The 22,380-nt window shown below is 34.7% G+C and overlaps 4 protein-coding genes across 7 annotated transcripts; 1 reads left to right on the forward strand and 3 right to left on the reverse strand.

Moving 5' to 3' along the window:
• Window positions 1-581: 581 nt before the first annotated feature.
• On the reverse strand, window positions 582-1,982 carry LOC122590028 (GDSL esterase/lipase At4g10955-like). The gene is made up of 3 exons (XM_043762365.1): window positions 1,867-1,982; window positions 1,343-1,782; window positions 582-1,258 (listed from the first exon to the last, which is right to left on the reverse strand). Exons 1-3 carry the CDS (start codon window positions 1,929-1,931, stop codon window positions 720-722), a joined length of 1,044 nt encoding a protein of 347 aa, XP_043618300.1. The 5' UTR covers window positions 1,932-1,982; the 3' UTR covers window positions 582-719.
• Window positions 1,983-2,859: 877 nt separating this feature from the next.
• Window positions 2,860-5,306, reverse strand: LOC122589252 (F-box/FBD/LRR-repeat protein At1g13570-like). 3 transcript variants are annotated; one of them, XR_006322241.1, is made up of 5 exons: window positions 5,111-5,306; window positions 3,778-4,555; window positions 3,515-3,673; window positions 3,280-3,388; window positions 2,860-3,189 (listed from the first exon to the last, which is right to left on the reverse strand). XR_006322241.1 is itself a non-coding variant. In XM_043761517.1 (4 exons), the coding sequence occupies exons 2-4, from the start codon at window positions 4,549-4,551 to the stop codon at window positions 3,332-3,334; spliced, it is 990 nt and encodes a 329-aa protein (XP_043617452.1). In that variant the 5' UTR covers window positions 4,552-4,555; window positions 5,174-5,306; the 3' UTR covers window positions 2,860-3,331. The 3 variants fall into 3 exon arrangements, 2 of the variants coding, with proteins under 2 accessions (XP_043617452.1, XP_043617451.1); XM_043761517.1 differs by having other exon boundaries at window positions 2,860-3,388; window positions 5,174-5,306; XM_043761516.1 differs by having other exon boundaries at window positions 2,860-3,388.
• A 6,412-nt stretch (window positions 5,307-11,718) lies between these two features.
• On the forward strand, window positions 11,719-14,677 carry LOC122587107 (protein BOBBER 1). Its single transcript, XM_043759184.1, has 6 exons — window positions 11,719-12,126; window positions 13,206-13,378; window positions 13,460-13,508; window positions 13,602-13,768; window positions 13,891-13,974; window positions 14,429-14,677. The coding sequence occupies exons 1-6, from the start codon at window positions 11,760-11,762 to the stop codon at window positions 14,465-14,467; spliced, it is 879 nt and encodes a 292-aa protein (XP_043615119.1). The 5' UTR covers window positions 11,719-11,759; the 3' UTR covers window positions 14,468-14,677.
• Window positions 14,678-17,519: 2,842 nt separating this feature from the next.
• Window positions 17,520-21,886, reverse strand: LOC122588838 (bifunctional adenosine 5'-phosphosulfate phosphorylase/adenylylsulfatase HINT4). Of its 2 annotated transcripts, XM_043761049.1 has the most exons (7): window positions 21,868-21,886; window positions 21,629-21,745; window positions 21,468-21,514; window positions 18,427-18,503; window positions 18,250-18,316; window positions 18,003-18,080; window positions 17,520-17,892 (listed from the first exon to the last, which is right to left on the reverse strand). In XM_043761049.1, exons 2-7 carry the CDS (start codon window positions 21,704-21,706, stop codon window positions 17,808-17,810), a joined length of 432 nt encoding a protein of 143 aa, XP_043616984.1. In that variant the 5' UTR covers window positions 21,707-21,745; window positions 21,868-21,886; the 3' UTR covers window positions 17,520-17,807. The 2 variants fall into 2 exon arrangements, with proteins under 2 accessions (XP_043616984.1, XP_043616983.1); XM_043761048.1 differs by lacking the exon at window positions 21,868-21,886 and having other exon boundaries at window positions 21,629-21,828.
• Between the last annotated feature and the right edge of the window lie 494 nt (window positions 21,887-22,380).

Here is a 22,380-nt window from a genome sequence, read left to right on the forward strand (position 1 = left end):
AAAATTGCTAATTTTACTTGCATGATGATACTCGTATGTATCCATACGAGGTGACGATGATAGAGGTAATAAAATGGGCAGTCAAAATGAGCAAAACTTTTAGGGACACGCCAAAACAGATTGGGTCAAAGGCTAAGTAGCATTAGCTCAATGGTTGAAATATTATCCCCTATACATGAGGTTTTGTGTTCAAGCTTTGGGGTGGACATAAGGAAGTCCTTTTATGAGGGTTTGGCTTGGGTTTACCCAGGTTCAAGTCTGAAGGGACAGGGTTTACTCCTATTAATCGTTGTGCCTTCGGGCGGATTAGTAGGAGGTTTTCCCCCATCGGGTATTTAAAATAGGCATTTCTACTTTAAGGGAGCTCTCTAGCGCGGATCCGGTTAAAACAACGTATGCTAGACCTCTCACTATCGAATCGCGACACGCGAAATTCACCTTTCAAAAAAAAAAGAAAAGGTAATGGAAGGTGAGATGTAGACTGTCATATATCACCCGAGAGTAGAGAGACTCTTCCAAACAAATTGAAATCAAATACTAAACCAAATAACAAATATGAGATTTTATAGATGCAAAGGAGATAACACAAGTTCTTCAACTAATCTTTTGCATGTTATTCAAGTTTTACAAACATCATAATTCATAAGCCTGTTACATTATGGGAAAACTTGGACTATTGTCTTGCACCCTGCAAAGAACTAAGCAGTTAAGTTGAGATCTTATACGAATTTGTATAGTTTCGATTGCCATTGAAAATGTGGTTGCCACCATTGATGAATTCCATGAGCTTTCTTGAAATCCTCTGACGGACTAAGGTTCACCGTTATATAAGCATTCGGTAGAAGATGCAGGGGTTCCGAGTCCCTCCCCATTGCACCGGAAACTAGACTTCCTATCGAATGCCTAGTAGCAATCCTTCCTATTTTCCCAACTCCTATCCCTTCCATCTTTTCTCTGTGCTGGAAATACCCAATGTACTCAGCACAGATCGGGTCTGATGGATTCACAAACACGTAAGGCGTCCATTCAGATAACACATTAAATGGATCCTCTTCAGGATCCTTTCGGTCAAGTTTCATTGCTGTTGCTATTCCTGCTGTCACAAGACTTCCAACGATACGAACACCATGTTTCACTTTTTCGTTTTTTATTAGCTTCTCGATTGGAACTGAAAAGAAAGGTGGATTGAATAGATAGGTCTCGAGCTGAAATCGAGACTTTGCCATGTTTCTCCCAGCCAGCATTGCTATTGATGCACCTAATGAGTCGCATTAAAATATGTACTTGAGTTTTTGCCTTTCAAAATAAGAAAGAAAATAGCAAGAAACAAAGAATTGTGAACCTAAAGAGTGTCCAGCTAACCACACACTAGTCGGGCCTACATTCGCGACCGTGCTTGAAACAGCTTCGAAAGCAGTACGAAATCGAGGGCTATCTTCAAGTTTATCAAAGATACATTTCATGTTTAGTCTCATATCTTCAGATTTCGTGAGAGATCTCGTGATTGTTCCACGAAAAGCTATGACATATCGTGGAGGGAATGGTCTAGACTGAAAGAAAACAGGATGTGCATATTTGAGCTCATAAATAGCTCCAAAGAAAGACAAATCGCTCTCGTCTACTAGAACATGGTTCAACTGAAAATGAAACCGTTCCCACCATTGCGAAGCATGGGCATGGTTTTCGTGCCCAGTGCTTATTCCTCGTTGGCGATCTCGTTCCAAAATATAAACACCTTGCACTAGGCTTGCAGCAAGGGATCTTCGATGGAATGTATTTCGCCTGCAATGCATAGTCAAATCATTTATGGATACATCAAAGCAGAATTTTCAAGTAACAATTCATAAACAACTTAACATAATATACCAGTCAAAAGAAGTTAGCAGGTGCAATGGTCCCGAAACATCAAATATTTCGCGGGGTGAGGCCATGATGACTCGACTTGAGCTTAATGAATCGGGTTAGTTTCTTATGTGAATTCTCATACTGCTGCTGCTGCTGCTGTTAAGATGATAGTATATATACAAATATACTTGATCAGAATTAAAATTACAAATGAAGATGGAAATATGACAGAAGGTAATGTGGTCTATTATATATTGAAATTTTGTAGTGACTTACATGTATCATTCAACAACATTTTAATTTTGAAGAATGTGTATAAACATGAGAATCAGTTTGGTGTTGACTTCGTTTGTGCCTTAACTTGGTGTTGACTTTGACTTTGCATATCATTTGCATACTCTATTTCTGAAATGGGCTGGCATTAATTCATTTTGACATAATATAAAATGAAATATGTACATGGCTACTTTTTTTTATAGCAGCAGAACCCTTACAACTAATCAATCCCAAAAAATCCGCTTAAATTCAATCGAATTGAAAGCCTCAATTTAATCAATACTAATACGAATATAGCTTGGTCTCACAAGTAAAAAGTCAAAAGTCTGAAACAAACGCTAATTAGCTAAATTTCATCAAACTTACAATTAGGTATCAATTAACTAATTACACAAAAAAGCATATATGATCTGATGGATTAATAAACAACCACTTCCTCAGAAAAAAATAAATTTTGGGGTGGGTGATTCATCAGTTAATGAACCCGGGCTTTCTCAAACTAGTGTTTGCTGTACATTTGGGCCACATAATCTTGGGTTTTAGACATGACAATGGACCAATTTTCTAGTTAAGCATCTCACTCACAGCAACTTAACTCACTAATCGCTTAACCAAACCTCCATTGACTCAAACCCACTTGGACTAATCGGTGCAATAAAATGACAGGTTCATATTAAACCTATCGACTCAGTATGCACATCAAAAAATTAAAAACAAGCCACCTCCCGATGAATGAGATAATGCTTAATCAGTCGAGCAATGATCACATTTCAGATTTCTGCAAAGACAGAATATGAAGTAGGTCTTAATTCTTCATTACACCAAATATATAGAGGAGGTGATTTCCTACCACACAAATTAGTCCAAACAATAACAAACTTGATCAAACTTGACGATAATCTCCGCCATTGGGGAGGCTCGATGGAGCTTCTGCAGCTTGCTTTTAAGCTTAGATTTCTCATTTCCATTCCTCACCATCAAACTTGACGATAATGTCCGCCATTGGGGAGGCTTGAGGGAGCTTCAACAGCTTGCTTTCAAGCTTAGACTTCTCATTTCCATTTCTCTCTATGGACGAGTTGAGTAGAATATAAATAATCTTTAGCATGGGGGAACAAGCCAGCATATGCTTAATCAAACATACTTCATTTTCCAAACCTTTTATTGATCCTAAGATCACATGCTGAAGCTGCAGCTGCCTCATTGTGCTTCAGTCTACCTCCGGAAGACATATGGCAGGCAGTGGGACAACTTTATTGTATATAGCCTGCATGATAAAATAGTATTCATGTACACATGTATAAGAAGATTAAGACGAGCAGTATCATCAGGGGCGGATGCATGTTATAAAGTACAGGGCAGATGCATGTATCATTGAATACTATTCACTTACTGTGATACTAAGGTTCTGCAGATTTGCACAGCCAAAAAGAATCCCAAAAGCACATGATAACATAGAAACACTACTAAAATCCATTTCCCATAATTCAAGAGTCTTGAGGAAGGGAAAGTTGCTGGAGACCAGATATAGAGCAACATCTTCTGGCAAGAACTACAAAAAGATATATAAAAAGCCGTTTTAACAGGTGTAAGTGGGCAATGATCTAAGTTTCAATATTTGCGTAAATTGAAGTTCAAAGACCAATTTAGCCTTACCTTGCAGTTTTCAAAATCTAAAGAAAGCTCCTGAAGTTTTGGAAGAAGAGACATTTGCTGGAAGACAGTGGAAAGTTTGAGCATGGTCAAATTGTCAAGCAAACACAATGACAAACATAACTCCTTGAGATTTTTGAGTTTTGCAATCTCGACCAATTTCAATACCCCTCCAAGGTTGGCATTCCAACTTGAAATTTGCAAAGTCTCAAGTAAGGGACACTGAGCGATTAATTCTCCACATCTGTGATCTGGAATATATACATGTTCCAAGTGTAAGCTCAATAGCTTTGGGAAACCAAGAAAACCATGGGGGAAAACACAGCGATTAAACGTCAAATGTCTCAGCTCTAGACAAGAGAAAAGATGGGTAGGCAACCTAACCAGTTGACGCCAATTCATTAAAGTGAGTTCCATTAATCCTCGTAATCCAGATAGGAGCATAACCCAATGATAAATATCCTCGAAATCTATTTTGAAGCGATTGCTTACGAAGAGTTTAAAATTCGTAACTGGACCTTTAAGATGGAGGAGAAGTTTAGTTATATTATTTTTATCAAAGTGGTTATCTAAACCATCAAAGAAATCTACATCAAGTATGAGTTTTGTGAGAAGAGTCCACTTGAATCTCCAGCTTGTAGACAAAATACTAGTTCCCACCGCGTCTTTTACGGGCAAACGATCCATAACATTAACGATCACATTCTCTGGCATGCTGCTAATATAATCTTCTTCTCCTTCTAGTGGTGAAACTTCAAAGCAATTAACCACTTCCATTGTTCTAAAAGCAAACATAATTAAAAAAATTCAGATTTACAAAATAAGTCAATCGTGTGGTACGATTGAAATTCAATCTTTTCAATGGTTCAATTATAAATGTCTAACAAATGTCCAAATGGCTGGTTGATTTATAACTAATGTAATTACTTGACAAAGAAAGCATTTGCTACAAGTCCTACACGAAAATCTCGACTTTTTGGACTATAACTTTCTCTTAAGCAATTTGTCAAACACATTGCCTACACGAAACTTGATACTACTGAAAGTAATTAATTTATATAAACAAAACTCGCCCCTAATCGAAGGAATTCAATAATTTATACGTAAGAACATAATTACAAGAACCTCAAAAACATAAAATTAACTAAAAACATGTCGAACCACAACCATCTATATCATTGCTTATTTGCTTTTCTTCACAAAAAAGCCTATGCATACACAGAGAGATATATAATGCATATATATTATACGTAAAGGAAGTGTAAATTTTCAAGAAACGACAAGTCCTAGATGTAGATATAGATATAGATAGAAATAAGAGAATCGATTGCAAAACCTTTGCAGGCCAGGGGAAGATGATGTCACCAATTAGCTCAAATACACATTCACAAAAACAAACCCATTATTAGAAAGAGAGATATAGCGAGGGATGATACGGAGTGTTGATGAGCAGATGGGTGAAATGTTGGTGTTTGATGGTGGAAGAAATTAAGAAGAGAAGAAGCAAGGAGATAGTCTGATAGCGGAAGGGGTTAAAATTAAAAAAGCAGAAATTCATAAAAAAGAAAAATAAGGTTAAAAAGAAATAAAAATGTATGGATACGTGTAAAAATTTTGATGGTGTTCCTTAGCTACCCTAAAGTTAAAGTAACTTGTCTCACAACTAAAAAAAATGTAACTATGAAATGTTTAATGTGAAATCAGAAATGCGACGAAAATTGTGGCAGTTAGGCGGGGTGGTGGTGGCAATGGTATTGGTGGTGGTGGTGGGGCAGCAATGGTGGAGAATGTAAAAGTAATTGATATTAAAGAAGGTAGTGTAGTTGTTTTAAATATTAAAAAAATTATGTTTTAAATTATTTCATTAAAAATATTATACGTGTATTAGGTGGGAAATCTTTAAACTATTGAATAAATAGGTATTTTAAGTAGTTTAGTTCCTTATTTGAGATTTTTAAGGGTGGCTTCCTCTTTTATAAGGTATGAGAGAAAGGTATCCGCGCGTCGCGGCGGTGATGGCGGGTTGGTGATGTAATGGCGGTGGCGGTGATGGGGTGATCTACCTGACGAGCTTCGCCTTTAGCCGTACGGGTTCCGCTCTCAGATTTAAAAATTAGTCGAAACTATATCGAATGTTCTTTCTAATGAAAGAACATGAAATTATAAAAACATCCATATAATTTTTATAATTTATAGATAAAAAATTTTGAATAAATTAGAAAACTAAAATAATTTATAGATAAGAGAGAAAAAAATGAGTGGTTGAGATTTGAGGAGAGAGAAAAAGTATTTTAGTTATTTTAGATAAATATAGAATATATAGGAGATTCATTTTGAGGAAGTAAATGTCGAAACTTAAAATGTTAGACAGAGGCTATTTGCTTTATAATATTACGAGAGGAAGTTATCCGCGCGTTGCGACGGTGATGGGGGTGGTGATGTAACGACGGTGGCAGCGTTGGCAGTAATGGGGTGATTTACCGGACGAGCTCCACCCTTAGCTACAGGCTCCACCCTCGGATTTAAAATTTTGTCGAAAGTATATCGAATGACATCTCTAATGGAAGAGCATGAAATTCTAAGACCACCCATATAATTTTTATAATTTATCAATGTACAGTTTTTGAGATAAAAGATTTTGAATGAATTAGAGAAATAAAATGATTTATGGAAGGGGGGGGGGGGGCGAATGAGTGTTTGAGATTTGAGGAGAAAGAAAGAGTATTATAGTATTTTTTTTTTTGAACAGCAATTATATCATTAGGAGTAATGACTTTCGGCGAAAAACCGAAAGACACCAAAATTACATCATATAGTTAGGACAAATTTGCCAAAGTGGCCATACTAAGCTATCATTTTTACTACGACAATTAATCCAAAAATAAGAAAAAGAAACTATAACATGAAAAATGTCTATACTAGAGGAGTTGTTTCCTTTGAAGACCACGTTATTCCTTTGTCTCCAGAGAACCCACCACCAAGTGAAACATATTGCTTGGACAATGTTCTTATATATCTTCGTCACATGTAATCCCGAAATCCAGTCTAAAATGTCGGCAGGTTGCGCATCCAGAATGTCGAGTTGGAGCCATGTTGCTAACATTTTTCTCACTTGAGTTGTTATTTTACAATCCTTGAAAAGATGATTTACAGTTTCTGCACCTATATTACAAATAGGGCAAGTTATAGAGACGATGTCCATACCTCTAGCACTCAAGTTGAATCTTGTGGGTATCCTATTTCTTAGCATTCTCCAAATAAATACATTGACTTTTTTAGGCAAAAGAGAGTTCCAAATGGATGACTTATCTTCGGCGAGCAAATAAAGAGATCAAGATCAAGTCTGATGTCACGCATTGAAAAGAAAGTATTACCATTAAGGTTCCATTTCCAAGAATCTGGATTATCACCCAAGTTCACTGTTTGCAGTTCGGCTAATAAATCTGATAGTGCTGTCTCTTTACGCCCTCCCCTCAAATTTCTACGCCATTCCCATTTCCATTTATTTTCAAAGTAACAATCAGCAACTGAACAATTAGGACGAGTATCTTAAACAACTAATCTTGGGTATCTGCTGGCTAAAGTCGATTCACCAATCCAAACATCTTTCCAAAAACTAGTGTTAGTCCCATCACCTACCTCACGAATAATAACCGACTGAGGTAAGGGTAGTTGATCATGAGAAGCTGCCATCGCTGTACATATTCTTGACCACACGCCTTTTTGTTTAGCCCGAAATGTAAAAACGTTTTCAAGGCCATGGATTGACAAAATAACCTTTGCCCATAGAGCATTAGGACTGTTTAGAATACGCCATTGCCACTTGTATAAAAGAGCCAAATTGAGTGCTTTGAGGCTTCCCACACCCAGGCCGCCAACTGATTTCGGTGCTAAGACCAATGGCCATTTAATCCAAGCCATTTTTCTAGTCTCTTCATTACCCCCCCCCCCCTTACTCTAAGGAAATTTGACCTCATACCTTCCAATCTAGACAAAATTGTTGATAGAACTCGAAATACTGAGAAAAAGTAATTTCCAAGTGCCCCTAGGACCGAGGTAATAAGAGTCAGCCTACCTCTGATTGATAGCAGACCAGCTTCCCACCTTGACATGCGCTTAGAAAACTTGTCAATGAAACTTTTCCAATCACTCAAGCGTGTCATTGTAGTGCCCACTAGGATCCCCAAGTATTTGAATGGAAAAAATTCCGGTTGGCCATAAGAGCGACTTCATCTCTACTTGCACCAACTCCAATAATAGAAGACTTATTGATATTTATTTTTAATCCGAGTGTTAAAAAGAAGAACTTAAAGGCGATTCTTATAACTTCCAGGTTAGATTCTGACCACTCTTCAATAATGATAACGTCATCTGCAAAGAATAAGTAAGATATGGTTATATTGTTAACTTTGGCTGGTATAAAACTTCCAGACGCCACCATGTTATTGATAGCTATAGTAAGCATTTTAGGGAAGTAAATGTTCAAACTTAAACTTTAGATAGAGACTATTTGCTTTATAATATAGTACAGATATATAGGTTAGTAATATGCCCGCACGATGCGGCGATGCGGTGGTAGCGGCGACGACGGGGAGTGTTGGCGGCGGTAGTGGGTGGTTAATATAAAGGTAATTGATATAAAAAAGAAGGTATTGTAGTTACTTTAAGGGTTGAGGGATGAATGTTGTAAGACCATCCTTATCAGTGAACTATGAGATGGTTCACCAATTAAAATATTAATAAAACATGAGAGAGACGAACTGATGCACAAACCAAACTTCATTTAAATCTTAGATTGAACACGAAAAGACAATTGACTGTGTACACTTGTCAATAATTGAATGGTGACTCTTTATAAGTATATTATTATTACAATTGATAATAACCCATATTTGTTTTTTCTATAATATCTTACATTTTATTAAGTTTTATATAAATTTAATAAATACATGGTATTTTTTATTTTTTCATTACGAACATTTTGACATAAGTTTTATTAAAACCGAAGGTGTTTTAAAAAATATATTTATTACTTGATTTCGTATTTTCTAGTCGTCATTTCTATATTTATAAGATAATCCTAAAAATTTTAAAATTATTTAAGGTAAAATAATCATTTTTAACAACTTAAAAATAATTCTAAATTATATTATATAATAAAAAATGGTTTAAGTTGGGTTGTGAATGTAAGTGAAAAATTGAGAGAGATTGGATTGTATAGGTGGAAGAGAGAGAAATTAGGTTTTAATTAAAGATTGGTTGATGGAGTTCACTGATGTGGGTAGTCTAAATAATTCAATTAAAGGTATTATAGGTATATTAGGTGGAGATATTTAATTACTGTATAAATGAGACGCATAGTTTAGGTATATCAAGTTCTTTGTTTGACAAAATATGAAAGACAAATATTTTATAAGGTAGTTAAGATTATAGATTAAAAGGTAAAATTTAAGTATAAAGACGGAATTAATAAAAGATGTTTAATGTGATTAAAAGGTAAATTTAAAGATGTACTCAATAAAAGATGATCTGCATATGCAAAATTAAGATAAGAATTAAAAAAAAAAAACAAGAAATTAAATATGTCATTCCTGTGTCAATAATTGAATGGATTAGATACATTTTTAAGCATATTTTATTAGTCTATTTATTATGACTTATACGAGTAATAAGTAGATGCGTATGTGCACATTGCGACAGTGTAATAAATTACAACACATTTATTTTAAATTCATGTAATGTAGAGACGATGGCCATTTACACACAAGACTCGTAGTTGTAATTGTAGCTGTATTGTGATGTTTATGTAATTCGTGTTTGAATCTAGCATTGTGAGGTTTATGGGTATATTTGGGGGGAAAAATAATTGTAGCTAGTAGTTGTAGTTGTAGTTTCCCGTAATATATAAATTTTTAAACAAAGTTTTTAGAGTTAATTTCATTAGGTGCCCCTGTGGTTGTCGATATTATTTGTTTCCACCATGTGCTTTTTTTTATTGCTAGGTACACCTATGGTTCGTGTTAATTTCATTAGGTGCCCTTCTGACTAACGATCGTTAGTTTCTCTCCGTTAAAACACTCATGTGCATTGCACATGATGGCATATCCGTCTTTTTGCCTCTAAAACACCATCTCCTTCTTCTGCCTCTTCCTTTATAGATCAAAGTCATCTTTTTTTTTTTCATCCAACTTCTCTTTTTAACCACCAAATAACATTAATATAAACCAAAATATATCATTAACAAATAATAATAAAATAATAAAATCCAAACCCACAAATTGAATGTTACATTGTTATTCAGAAACACAATGTTACACACAAACAAGAAATCTAATTCGTATATCAGCTTGTTGCCATATCTTAAAAAACAAAAAAAAAACTATATTATATAAAACAAAAACTTAAAAATAAATTCACTACAATTACAACTTTAAAGTAGTGTAGATCAAAAAAGTGGAAGTAGATAAGGCGGCAACCACCACCTTTGGAAATCACCATCGCTGAAAAAATCGGTGGTGTGGGGTGGTGACCAGATTTGACGGGCGCAGTGTAAGGTGGTGGCCGGATTTTGTATATGAGGTGAGGTGACGGGAGTATTAAATTTAGATATAGACATACATATACATATAGATATCGTAGCAGCGGGTGGTGGGTTGTTTTAACCGTATCCATTGATGAAGATGGTGGAAGTGGTAGGGGTTATGGTGGCAACTGCCATGGTGGCAGTTATAGTGTCAGTGAACTATAATGGGCGAAAATGATGATAGTACATCTTTATATGTGTATAGATTTGATGTGTTTATGTATATGTATTTCCATTTATATATAGATTATTAGGTATAGAAAGATATATAAATATAGATATAGATGGTTGGAGATGATGATGATTGAAAAATAGGAATAAAAGAAATTGAAGAATATTGAAAGAAAAAGATGGTTGGGGATAGAGGAGAGAAGCAGATCAAAAGAAGAAAGAAAAAGAAGATTGGGTGCTTTGGATGTAAAAAGATTAAAATGCCCTCATGTGCAATGCACATGGGGAATTTAACGGTGTGAGATTAACGACTGTTAGTCAGAAGGGCACCTAATGAAATTAACACGAACCATAGGGGTACCTAGCAATGAAAAAAAAGCACAGGGTGGAAACAAATAATAACGACAACCACAGGGGCACCTAATGAAATTAACTCTAGTTTTTATTTATAGTTTTTAAGTTTTAGATGTGTTTGGTATGATAGTTATAGCCGTAACTTCAAAATGCATTTGTGTTTTATAATTTAAAAGCTTCATCTAAACTAGAAGTTTCTCTTTAAGCATTTTTTATAAATAAGAACTAAAACTAGCTATTTGCATATAAACAACATTTTAACACAATAAAGAATAAGAGAATAAAAGTAATTTAGGACATTCAATTGATCGATAGATAATGATAGACTAATAGGGTAATATTAGATAACAATGACTAATTAGAGATTATAGAGACACAAACATATAGAGATTAAGAGAGTTCTTATATTATTAATATCTCTCTAACAATGATATATGACCACCATTTATAGGGTTCAAGTAATCCTACAAACATAAATGAAATTTAGGTTATGTACATGTGGATAGTCATAATATAAATATTACATTTATAACAAGTAATAGTTACTCCGTATTAAAGTAACATATATCATATTCCGTAATTAAAAGGCTAAAAAGGTGTAAAGAGTAGAGATAAAATTAGATAAAATATAAAGATGAAATTTACACAATTCGTACTAGACTCATCTTCTACTTTCCTAAACAAACTTGGAACACAAAACAAACTAAAGACTTCTAGAGACTTCTATAAAAACAAAACAAATCTTCCGATTCTCCTAACTTTATAAAACCCCCCAAAAACTATCCAATCTCAAAACCCCCCAAAAACTATCCGATCTCAAAACCCTAATTTCAAAATCCTAATAATTTCTCTCTCTCTCTCTCTCAAAGAAATCGCAATGGCAATTCTTTCCGAATACGAAGAACAACCAGAATCAATCAAGAAACCGTTCGAGGCGGTTCTCGATTGCGCCGATCCGTTAGGGTTTCTCAAAACGGCGATCGAATTCGTGGCTAACGAAACCGATCTGTTCAAAAAAGAGTCGGTTGTCAGAGATGTGAATGGATTGGTCAGGTCTGTGAAGGAAAACATTGATTCTGACGAGAAGAAACGCAAAGAGAAAGCTGTTTCTGGTGCTGCTAATGGCGCAGCAGCTGTGAAGCGTGCGAAGGAGGATGCGACGGCTGGACCGTCGAAAGATGCGGTGAAGAAGAGTGATCAGAAGGCCGAGGAGACTAAGGAGGATGATAAGAAGGGATTGAGAGGTATATAGATACACTTATATATATATATATTTATATATTTATGCTTTTATATGTGTATATGTTTTTTTATATTTATAAAAAAATAATTAAGCACAATAATTAGCATAAACTATGCGTGTTTATATCTATATGTATTTAGTTATGTGAAGTTTTCTGATATTGTTTAATTTAACTTTTATCTGTGTGTGTGTTAATATCTCTATATGTTTGATATTGTTTTATTTAGGTCCTATATATGCTAGTTGTGGTTTCTTTAAGCTATCGAAAATCTGTTGTAGTATTGCTGTGGATAAGTATCTTTAGTTAGCAAATCGTTAGCTTATGTGAAGTGTATAGTATATAAGCTACTTATAAGTGATTTTGATGCATAGTGATTAGAGTTTTGATTTATGTTATCTATGTGGAAGAATGAGTGTGGTAGCTAACAAACTAACATGTTATTGTGATTTGTGTAGTATCGTTTAGTGATGGTAGAACAATTGGGTTGAATGTGGATTTGTATTGTTTTGGATAGTCGTATATATGACATCTTACAACGGTTGATGGACAATTGTTACCTGCTCTTTGTGTGATTTTCTTGAAGGCAAAACATTCTCAAGTGAAGCTATTTTTCTTGAATTTTATATAGGTACATGTTATGGCATAGTGTATGATTTTCTTGAAGGAAAAGGTTTTGTATTGGCTTTTGTTTAGCTTGAATGTATTCAATCTGTGCAAAAGGAAAATACTCGAATCTATAAGTTTAATTAACTGTTGGGGATTGATGAATGCCTGTTATATGTGTTAAAGTTTGTTCCTTTAGTGTAGCTTGGCCTAAATAGGTCTTTTGGATTTTTGGAGTACCGGCCATAGGACGTGTAGTGCTTATTTTTCCAGCTTTAGCCATGTAAATCATTAATGTGAATGTCACCACTTTCCTGCCACCAAATATATCAAGACATCCTATCCATTAGTCTTTGGGTCTTCTTCTCCCTTCGTATATATGTAGTTTAGTGATTCATCTTAAATTATGGTACTGGTTAAGCATTCTTCTATTATGTCAAGAATACTCTTCTTATCTCGTTTGATTTTACAAACAGCTCCTAACAAAGGTAATGGACTGGACATGGAGAACTACTCTTGGGGCCAGTCTTTACAAGAGGTCAACATAAACATACCTGTTCCTCCTGGAACCCTTTCAAGATCTATTGTCTGTGACATAAAGAAGAACCGCCTTAAAGTTGGACTCAAGGGTCAGCCTCCACTTCTTGAGGTAAGTGTATTAAAGTTGTTCAAACGTGCTGATGCAAGGTTTAACTGTAAATAGAATGCTAATTATTTTCTTTGTGTACAGGGAGACTTGTACAAGTCTGTGAAGGTTGATGATAGTTTCTGGAGCTTAGGTATGTTTTTGAAGCATAGTTTGGTTTTTTATTCTGTAATTTGTTGCATTGCATCTTATTCACATGACCCATCTTCCATTGTTTCTCTTTCAGAGGATAAGAAAGCCATCTCAATCCTTTTAACCAAACAGGATCAAATGGACTGGTGGAAGTTCTTGATCAAGGGTGAACCTGAAATTGATACCCAGAAGGTAGAACCCGAGAGCAGTAAATTAGGTGACCTGGATCCAGAAACACGATCTACTGTTGAAAAGATGATGGTATGAATGTACAAATGTACAGATTTAGATTTTGTATTCGTTACTTCTCATGGTCTCTTTTGTTCCAAATAATCAAACAATTATAATTTTGTGCTGACATTCTTTCCATGTTTCTGTTATAGTTTGATCAACGACAGAAGCAGATGGGCCTGCCAACAAGTGATGAGATGCAGAAACAAGACATTCTGAAGAAGTTCATGTCAGAGGTAAATTTTTTTTTTATACAAAGATGCTAGATGTTCAAAATATCGGTTGGCGGGTAATCGGGTGAAGTTGGCTTGATTGGGACATGTATTTATCATGGGTTGAAATGGTTTTGGTTTACCCAACTCATCCATAAGTTATCTGTTTTTCCAGCAAAAGAATTTAAGGTTATTATGATTGCTATATCATTATCAATAATGTTTGTTATTTAAAATATAATATGTAGAAGCTGAAAGTGTTGAACTTAATACTTTTGGCTTCCGACCCAGTCTACATGGATCACTTTTTTGACCAGTTAAACTCGTAGCTAAATTATAGTTTTGTGGTTATTAGGGATAAAGCATAATCCAGGTTCAGTTATTTGCAAGTATAATCTGTGTTATACTGGCACCTGTTACTGTAGTTTCTGGCTGGCTTAACTTATTTTTACTGATAACGATATTGCAATCCATGCAGCACCCTGATATGGACTTTTCAAGGGCGAAGATAAACTAACGAGGATGTGGTATTTTGAGCTTGGTTCCGCAAATGCCTTGGCAATTTTGCCTTTTGGAGATAGAAGCGTACTGTCTTGGAAATACTAGAATGCAACTTGGTTCAAACCTCTGTTAATACAAACTTTGTTAAGGCTAGCTTTTTCGGGAAACCATGTATGGTCAAAACCTAATCATTTGCGAATCCAAGTGTTGTGCTTTTCTGTTTCAATTCTTGCTGTTTTTCTTTCTAAATGGTGTTATTTGCTTGAATAATGATGTGTTGATTCATTTTCCAAATACAGTAACATGAATTTAATGATAGATGTTTGGTTGATAGCTGATCAACTCTTTAGTTCATGGCTCAGCCTCAGCGGACCAATAAGTCACCAGGTCAATAAGCCACACTTGATTGACACAAAGGTCTTGTTTTGTAGTCCTTGGTCGAAACATTTAGAGGAGCATATTAACCCGTAAGATATACGACTAATTGGAGAGAACAAATTTAACAAAAACGTCTATTTCATAACTCAGTTGTATGAATGTATGCCAATAACTCATGGCAGCTGCTTGCTTTTATTCCCGCTTTTGCCACATGGTTTTTTTCTGTCCAGAATGCTGAAGAGAAGTCTTCAGAACATATTACCCAATGATCAAAGAAGTCTAAAAACACATCTCTATTAGTAAAAAAAGTTATCGTAAGAACTCATAAAAATATCATAAAGGCCACGCAATCAGGAATTGTAGGTGAAATCATTCTGTCGAGACTAAAAACAAAAATAAACCAATGACGAATGTAAACTGTTCAAAAAAAAAAATATTAATGAATGTAAAGCAACAATGAATAAAATTAGTCGTTTTTCAAATTAGAATTCTTAAGAGTTTCATCATAAGCTAAACATCATACGTGATTTGGCAAATTGGGTTGGCAATTGGCTGGATAATGGATCACAAATGATTTGATAGAAACAGATTTGTTATGGCCTTATGGGTTTTGCTACTTTGATTAACTCGTAATTGAGTTCAAACAGTTACATATTTTGGGAATTATGCTATTACGATAGTGTTTTAGTTAGTAACTAGATTTATGTCCGTGTCAAATACACGGGTTATTTATAATATTTTTAAAATGTAATAAATTATTAAATACATTAATTTAAATATAAGAAAAAACAAATTTAAAATAATATACTTCGAGAATATTGAACAAATATATTGTATTTTATATTTTGAAATACTTTTTGTAAACAATGTTTCATATGTTGAAAAAAGTTTTAACCAATTTTTTTTTGAACGGCATTCTGTTTCACTCCTACTTCTAAATTACACGTATGTCTGAAAATCATCCACCCTCACAATTGTCCCCTGATTTTGACACATGTGTAATAATTAGGAGGATTTTTAGGTCATTATTTTAGGAGGATTCATCATTTATCTTAAAAAAAAACTCTCAAGTCGATGGTTAAAAATTCTGATAGATATAAATATATATTTAGAGCTAAAAGTGTATTGATGGAAAACAAAATGGTACTTGTATAAATTAGTGAGACTGTTTCTATAAATATTAATATAAATAATAATATAATATATTTAAATAATGATTATTAGGATTATGATGACAGAAGTGAAAGTCAATTTGATGAATTCGAACGATATAATTGGTCAATAAGTCATTAGTTCAGCTGTATTTTACTCCCTCCGTTCCACTAAATGTGTCCACTTTTAAATTTTCAAAGTCACTTTTTTACAACTTTGACCTTAAATATCTTTGTTTGTATCGTATAACACTTGATGAAAATTACATGAATTAATTGAGTTTTACATATGTTTACATCGGTATAACTTTCACTGAGTATTATATAATACAAAAAAAGATATTCAAGGTCAAAGTTGCAAAAATTGACTTTGAAAACTTTGGTTTTCTTTGTGGCTATGCTATGTAATTTGATCCATAAAGTACTGACCGACCAGCTTGTAAGTATAAGCAACTGAAATTGTCATTTCCAATCGTTGCTTCTGTGTGGCGTAACTTAGCTACTGATGCCAAACTTGACATTTGTGTAGTACCGTCTACCGTGAGAACGTGGTGTGATGTTTTCGCCTTGGTTCTGTTTGGAAAAAGTAGATTACAAACTTGGTTGAGATCTATCAATACAAAATTAGTTGTGGCTACTTCAGTAGTTCTTTTGTGAAAATACGTATGGTAAAAACCTATTCATTTGCGAATCCAAGTGTTGGTCTTTGTGTTTGAATGCCTTTGTTTTCTATCCTAAAGGTGTCATATACTTATATGCTTGATTGATGTTGTGATAATTCATTGTCAAAAAAAAAAAAAATTTACATGCCTTCAACGATACATGCTTAGGGTGTTGGCAACGATGGATGTTCCCGGTAGTGAGTGGTGGGACGACTCACTCACACACCGCCGCCATCACCTAAGCACTCACGCGTGAATGAATTTGAGTGGTCCAACCACATCGGGTGATAAGTGGGTGGAACGAAAATCAAGGCAATAATGACTCTTTTTTGTCAACAGATTTTTTTTTGTTTTTGTCTCTTTCACCCATTTTTTTATGTTATTTAAAATTGTTGTGAGTGGTGACAATGCCAACAAAAATTGAGTGAGTGGTGAGTGATGCATTTGAGATGGCACAACGTGATTGGTTGGAAGTGAGTGGTGAGTATGTGGTGAGTGAATGGGATGCCATCACCCATAGAAATTATGCTTTCCAGTCGAGGCATTGACTTGCAAATTTGCAATACAACTAAATTTCACTGTTACCAACTTACGCTTAGATTTCTAGCATTTATTCCTATTTCTTATTAACACACTGAAACAATAGTGTCCAGAATGTTATAAGCTCATCGTTGTTGGTATTGAAATTAGGTCATCTTTTCTTATCAATTGCCCAGTGCCCCAGTTCGACTTGATTAGTAATGTTGAATGCATCCTGTGTTATATTTCTGGTTAATCAGAATCCCAATATTCCTTTTTGTTGATTGTTATTCCAAGAACCCGAGTAGATGTGGTATCATTAGTAATGTAACCAGTCAAAAACTGTCTAGACGCTATGTTTAATCCTTAAAATCATTCAAATCCATCATATTAATAATGTCGGTAAAAAGTTTAATTTTCCAGAGCAACTTTTCATTAGTAGCTACAGTTTATTAGAAATGGTTAACTGTGAACTAAATACAAATACGACCAGCCTGGACTGTTTTGGTTAACTCATTTGACCCATTCATAAGACACCTTTAATGTGTAGATGTTTATTCTTGGATCTGCAACTAGTAAAACTAATTGATTTTATATGTAGCAGTTGAAGGACCGTTAAAAAGTATTGCTGATGATGGAGAGTTGATTATGGCTTCAATCTTTCCAACAGTTTATGGGCTTCAATAAATCCACCTAAGGGTCCCAAAGATGAGTATTTAATCCTTCTCCACCTGAGTAGTATTTGAATAAGTTAAACTGGTTGTTTGAGACTTTATTTAGGAGTAATAATAGTCGGAACAAAAATAAGATTAATGTGATGATGAAACAAAAGAATGCACACCTGGGTACATACGGAAGTGCCATACAGTGAAGGTGGAGATGGTTAACGCTGTTGAACGGAGGTTGATGAAAACCAAATCTGTTGCAAGAGGTAAAAAAGATTACATGTCATGCTCAGTAAAGACACAAATAATATAAATAGAAAATGGTGTTAGCTTTAGGACTCTTGGGTCATAAGTTCGCTATAAATTGTAGCATCTAAAGTTTAGTGTTAGACTCCTAGCCAAACTCAAAGATGGAATTGCTACCTGTACTGAATGGAATTAGGTGCATCTCTGCTTAGTAGCATCTGCCCCACATTAAACATGTGATTGACTGGAAAAGATGATAACTGGTATCAAACAATGAACATATGGAAAAAAGAAATTGATATATCGTTAAAAATTGGCTAGAAAAGATTATTGCTCTATATGAGAAAATAATACCCAGAGTATGGTCTTCTGTCGTCCTACGAAGGTCCTTGACTGTTGCAATGTGTTCCACAGGAATCACCAAATAATGCCTATCGAAATATCCAATCATTGTATGATATGCAAGGAAAGAGTATTAGTACTGTTACTGGGTTATGCTTCTTGACACATCAAATTGTTCTTCAAAACCTAAATCACGTGCAGATATCATGTAATATGGCATCTAAGTTTTGACATTGAGGCCAAAGAAAAAAGCTTTATGTCAATCCTCTGTAGTGCAGGAAAGAATCACTAGATCAATGGTGGATTGTATGTCACTAGATCAAAAGAATCATATGCTCATTTTTCTTGATTTTATTTCAATTATGATCAAAAACAATGTATAGGGGAAATTTCACACTTAAAATCCAATAAACCCTTAACAAAGTATTCTATATCTATGGTTGGCAGATCTTCAACTGCAACCATTGACTTTAACTCTGGACCTTCCAATTTATTAAAGTTACTATCTAGCCATCATAACGGCCTATTTCAAGTAGCCATTAGATCAAAATTTGAGTATACCCGAGTTATTTATGTAAGAACTGTTTACTCAATTACCACCCATGTAATTCACATCAATCCATCTGTATTCTCATATAATAATATAATATATCTTTTCGTTTGATGAAAATTATGTGATTGCATATTGTGAGATAAAGAAGAAATATCAAATATGTTGCCTAATATTCTGCTAATGGCGCCTTTATCGATAGAGTTAAAAAGGTCATGTGCTAGTTAGTGGTTGTGTGAAAGAGTGGCCAGTTTATAACTCTATTGACAAAGGAGAAATGTGGTGAGTTATAAAGGTCTGTATTCTCATTTAAGAAGTTATTGCTAATTTCGTGTTTTTGTAGTTTTTCCAAAAAGTGAAATTTAAACTGTAATCAAGATTGAAGAACCATTCAGGTTACAGTTGTATGAAAAAGTTGCCAGTTTATAATACTAAGCATCATTCACCAGAGAGGTTAACAATATCATTGCTTGGCTTATTTCATATACCAATTTTTAAATGTGTGATGAATACGTGCATGCAGACAAGAAAAATAAAACATGGTGACAATTTAGTCTTATAGGCAGAATGTGACGTATCGAATTTATATGAGAATTGCCACTTAGGAACCGTCATTACTAAAAGCTATTCAAATCAATGAATTCGACAACTATGACGTAGTATTCCATATGGGAAAGTTGTAATATGCAAATGGATTTCTGTCACAATTCAACCCAAGTTGACCCATGAGTAAAGTCAACTATAACTCCAATGTTTGTATTAATGTACCGCTAAATATTAACTTGTATATGCTTTTAAGGAGATTTTATGTTAGCGAGCAATGGTATCGTGCTCCTAATATGCAACCACAAACTGCTACTACTAGCTGGAATCGGTTGGACTTGTGATGGGAAGAGACTATGCAATTTGAATTCAACTTTTAATGGATTTTGTCTGGACCCTACCGTAGTAGTGGTGTTTTAATGGTTTGAATTTAGATCTAACTTTGAAACTAGAGTGTCAGTAGTCCACAAGTCAGGTTGGTTGGGTAATGTGCCAAAAGGTGTTGTCATTGGTAACCAAATGATTTAGTCTGGGTCCAATTGGGTGTCGAATATTATTAGCCAGTTTTGGTTGGCCAATGGGGGTCAAATGGTTACATCAGTTTTCTAGGAAGAAGAAAGGAGAGATCAATCTTGTTGAGAAAGAAAAGGTAAGGGAAAAAAATTACTTATTTTTGATAAAAATCCTGTTGTGTACAAAAAGGTCATGCTTTTTAGCACCTGGGCTCAAAAGAAAGCCCAAAAAGAGAGGGCTTTTTGTACACCCTGTGTCTTAGGTACCAAAAAGCTCTAAGCTTGCGCGCTTTTTAAAACCAAGGTTGTTCTCTCTATGAATTTGATAAACTTTAGTTTTGACGATTGGATTTGAAGTCACAAATATTTGATTCAGAAAAAGTGGAATTGACATGCCAATGCTAAGTAGAGGTTGACTTTGCCGAGTTGATCAGCAAAAAAACTGTTCTTTCAAACTTGTATAATATAAAAATGGGAAGGAGGCGATTAGAGAGGTGGAGCATTGCTCACTTTCTACTTCTGTTGCATACTCCTTAAACTGTTCAATACTAACATTATTTAGTTACGAAGCTTAGAAGATAGAATCGAACAAACGTACGGGCATTACGCATTGCATACGAAAGCATCCTGTAGGATTGTGATTACTGGTGCCATAATGGGTGATTGGATAACATACTAGTCAAACGAGTTCTGGAAACGCATAGTTATGTGTGGGTTGATATAGAATAAGTCGGGTTAACTCCCAAACACTTTTGTCCAACCTTTCAAGAATGGTACCATTGAGCAGCATATCATAGCGATATGCTATCAAAATCGCTATGTTTTGGAAGGGAGAATCTTTTTTAAGTTGTGTAGTTGAAACAAGCATTATTTTTGGTCCATATTTCATGTATTGATATACTTACAGTTGCATCCTTTGTTTTAGCATTCACTAAAATGACCCTCATGTATCAAAGCTTATGCCCATCTCCTTTATAAGTCGGTCTCATTTCCCTCTAAATATAAAGATTGAGGAAGAAATCACACTCCAACGTTTCCCCCAGCATCTAAATATCACTTCGAGAGGCCAATGGAAGAAAAGAAAAACTAATGATAATTAGACTATCTTAACTTGTGTTAGGGAGCTGAAGCTGATGGTGTTAGTATCAGTAGTATTTTGTTAATCATAGGGCTTATCAAGGATATGGTTAACACGCAATATAAAGTTCTACATAATACGAGTAATAACTATGTTTAGCAAACTCGTATACATCCAAATACAATAGTCCACTAGAAAATGCAACAACCAAAAATTATGTAAACGATACAAATCAAATATCATCGGGGACATAATATAAGGACTGCACTTTTCTTAGAGGGTTGATTCATTTCGGGGGACAATTAATTTGGGACGGAGTAATAGATGAGTATGCAAATAATTAAGAAAGAAAGAGAGATAGAAAGAGAACCTAAAAGAGGAAGGATTAATGTCTGGAAAGGCAACCACCTTGTCATCCTAAACCACACAATCATCAAAAACGAATACATATATATCTGTATAAATATAATATAATTGACAAAGAAATAATGATTGAAAATTGTAGTGGGCAGTAGGGAGGAAGGAACTAACAGCGTGAAGAATGGTAGTTGAAGAAGAAGAAGATCGAGCAATTTGACAGAAGATGCAAGAACTGGTAGCGCCTGCCATTCTCTGCCCTCACTTTCCTTGTTTTCAACCCCAACTATACTGTACTTGTAACCATTTCATCATGGAGATGGTATTAGTACCTATGTAGAGTTTGCTGTTTCACTTTATATTATGTTAAATTAATCAAAACAATGACACGAATATTTGTTCAATGGTAATACCCTAGGCCGTCGAAACACTCTCCGGCGATCTGAGATCGAGAGTCTTGCTTCTCTTTCGGCTTTTCTCCGATTAGTCGTTGAGACCATTTTTTTCAAGGGTAATACCTAGGCCGGAAGTCCTTAGGAAGCAGTTTATTTACCATTTGGTAGGGATAAGATTGTCTACAACTCTACATCATACCTTCCTCGAGCCCCGGCACTCGCCGGGATTAAGTACCGTTGTTGTTGTAAATGGTACGAATATTAATTCTCATTTCATTAGCATCTCCATGAAATGGATAATGATAAATCTTCTTAAAGAATAACCTAAAAATCCTTTTAAAACTATAAGAATGTGACATATGATATTCACTGATTTTCTTTTCTAATTTTGCCCATGATTTTCCACATGTTATCCTCTCGTGATTAGAAAGATCTTTAGGTTATTTAGTTAGAAAAATTAATCATTTAATATACTTAAAACTGTAACATTGACACATCATTTACCTGGTTAAAATTTGTTCCTAAGCTTAT

The sequence above is a fragment of the Erigeron canadensis genome, chromosome 2 (genome assembly GCF_010389155.1).
Source record: "Erigeron canadensis isolate Cc75 chromosome 2, C_canadensis_v1, whole genome shotgun sequence".
Taxonomy (NCBI): domain Eukaryota; kingdom Viridiplantae; phylum Streptophyta; class Magnoliopsida; order Asterales; family Asteraceae; genus Erigeron; species Erigeron canadensis.